At 46.4% G+C, this 2,590-nt stretch overlaps 1 protein-coding gene across 2 annotated transcripts in view; it reads left to right on the top strand.

The window, feature by feature from the left end:
• Positions 1-2,577, top strand: part of plp1b (proteolipid protein 1b) — a 7,034-nt gene extending 4,457 nt beyond the window's left edge. For both annotated transcript variants that reach the window (XM_008333149.3, XM_008333148.3), the window contains exons 4-7: positions 251-428; positions 722-795; positions 912-977; positions 2,304-2,577. In XM_008333149.3, the coding sequence (XP_008331371.1) occupies positions 251-428; positions 722-795; positions 912-977; positions 2,304-2,375 (390 nt within the window). In that variant the 3' untranslated portion in view covers positions 2,376-2,577. The remainder of the gene's footprint in view (positions 1-250; positions 429-721; positions 796-911; positions 978-2,303) is intronic.
• The last annotated feature ends 13 nt before the right edge of the window (positions 2,578-2,590 follow it).

The raw sequence follows: 2,590 nt of genomic DNA, 5'->3' as shown, positions 1-2,590 counted from the left end.
GGGGAGGAGGGGGAGGAGGGGGAGGACGATGTCATGTCATCGTTAATACTCTGACTTCTTTTCTTTTTTTTTTTGCGTTCGCTGCTAACAACCACCAAATGCCACTTGTTTCCGCGGTTTCCTGGCAGAATGATGACAGATGGCGGTCGGCCGATTTAACGACAGCACATTCATCAGGCGCGGAGCGAGACCTGAGCGCCGCTGCAACGTCTCCACTGACCTTATGTACTGTACTGTTTTATCTGCACAGTTCATCATCGTGACATACATCCTGGCCTTCATCTGGCTGGCAGTGTTTGCCTTGGCCGCCATCCCCGTCTTCTTCCTGTTCAACATGGAGCAGACCTGCCACAACATCAACCTCCTGGTGGAGACCACCCCCAGCATTAATCAGCACAGCTGGATTTGCATGGACGCCAGGCAGTACGGTGCGTTGGTCTCTTTAATGACCGTCCGCCTGATCGGCATGTTAATGCACCGACGCTGAGAGCCATGAATTAACCATGAGGCGGCGGTCGAGGACCTGCGCGTTGAATTAGTGATGATGTCACAAACATATAACTGCACCTTTATCTTTGAGTACAGTTCACCCCCCCTCCACCTCACCCCTCCTCCCCCTGTGTGCTGTATATGCAGAGCAGACTCTTTAATGCATCAAAGCTCGTCTCAGTGACTCAGCACTAGGTGGCGCCGCATCACTGACGTCACGTGTTCTCTCCAGGTCTGCTGCCTTGGAACGCGCTGCCAGGGAAAGCTTGTGGAACGTACTTGGCGTCTATTTGCAAAACCAGCGAAGTGAGTGAAAATCAATCACTTTGATCTAATTGAACCTGTTAGTTAACAGTGTTTACGAGTTGGTTTTAGTTAATGAGGTCGTCGTGTTTTAACCCGAGCTTCGTTTCCTCTTCCAGTTCTACGTGACCTACGACCTGTACATCGCTGCGTTTGCTGGTGCGGGGATCACTCTGTTGGCACTGGTGAGTGACCGTTGACTCTGCTCCAGCATCGATGTTTCATTCACAATCAGGATAAATATATGTGTGTGTGTGTGTGTGTGTGTGTGTGTGTTCTTCACTGAGTGAGTGTTCAGTATGGAAGGAAATTCAACTTTTCAGGAAACAAAGTGTTGAAGTAAAAAGGAAAAGTGTTTTATTGTTACTGAAGTGAATCCGAGTGCAGCATTCTCCATACAACCCACTGATAAAATGAGCTGGAATGCTGCCATCTAGTGGCTTTCACTTTCACCTACAGCCGTTTTTCCCCACGACTATTTTTAGAGCACACATCATTTGGCAAATCCCAAAAGTTCCAGGAGACTTTTGGGGAAAGTCGTGAGCCAGGAGTGGCCCTGGAGCCACGAGTTTGAGATCCCTGCTTTACACAATCTATATTCACCATTATGTGTATATATTTATATATATGTCATATAAAAATCTTTGGTCCAGGTTCAGGATCCATATATTTATATATATGTCATATAAAAACCAGGATCTGGCAGCTGAAACCAAGTTTGAAAAAAAACAAAAAACACAAACTCCAGGCCGACCTTCTCGGTGTCCGCTCAGTCTTCGTGGCCAAATGTGATGAATAAAGATGTGAACGTCAGAGTGAGGGAGAATTACAGGGTGATAATTGAAATGGGGAAACGTTTGGCAGCAACAGCAGCAGAGACAGAGCTGAGTGGTCACATCTGGACGGAGTGGAGTCCTGAAGACGGACCGGACCTGCAGCAGAACTGAAAACAGACGAGTCTGAAATATCAGCAGTCTGTTAAAGGTTCAGACAGAAATACAGACCATGAATATATGTTTATTTATTATATTTTTGTTCATTTATTTCTAATTAAACCTTGACGACCAGCGAAGACACTGTATTTTATACAAATATAATTGTATGTTTTATTGTGTGATGACCAACAGCTGAGTTTTATATAAACGATCAACCGCGGTGACCTTGTTTACATTCGATTTTCTTTTTTGTTTTTTTTCTCTCTGAGCCCCTGGCGGCCGCCCAGGTAACAGTGAAAGTGACTTCCGTTCAGTTTTATGGCGCATTGAAGAGTGTTGACAAATGACTCAGCTGGTTTTGTCACCGTCACAGACCTTGGTCTGAGAGGAACCTGAGCAGAACCCATCCAGTCTTTTCTCTTGTTTTTCATCAGAGAAGAACCAAATGTTTACGACAGTTTTATCTTCACTGGACATTTAACTGAGTTGTTTAGAACAAAAGTTGTTTTTTTTGTTTCTTTCTTTGTTCATTGATTCTCTTCCTCCTCCTTCCTCCTCCACATCTCCATCCTCCAGTTTCTCTATCTGTTCGCCACCACCTACAACTACGCAGTCCTGCGGTTTCTGGGCAGGAAAGGTGTCCGCTAGGAGCAGCCACTCCACTGCAGCTGACGCCCTCTTCTGGCCGTGAGGTGCACAGCCATCAGCACATTTCCACCTGTGGGTCTGCGTTGATGCCACCTGCAGACCTGGACCTCCTGCTAGTGTTTCCTCCTCCTCCTCCTGCTCCTCCTCTTCCTCTTTCACGGTCTTGTTTTCTTTGGTACGAGCAGCAGACACAGAGATGAAGATGAAGAGTCAGC

The sequence above is a fragment of the Cynoglossus semilaevis genome, chromosome 19, assembly GCF_000523025.1.
Source record: "Cynoglossus semilaevis isolate Cse_v1.0 chromosome 19, Cse_v1.0, whole genome shotgun sequence".
Classification (NCBI taxonomy): domain Eukaryota; kingdom Metazoa; phylum Chordata; class Actinopteri; order Pleuronectiformes; family Cynoglossidae; genus Cynoglossus; species Cynoglossus semilaevis.
The sequence above is the reverse complement of the archived record's forward strand: the minus strand, read 5'-3'. Positions and strand labels throughout refer to the sequence as shown.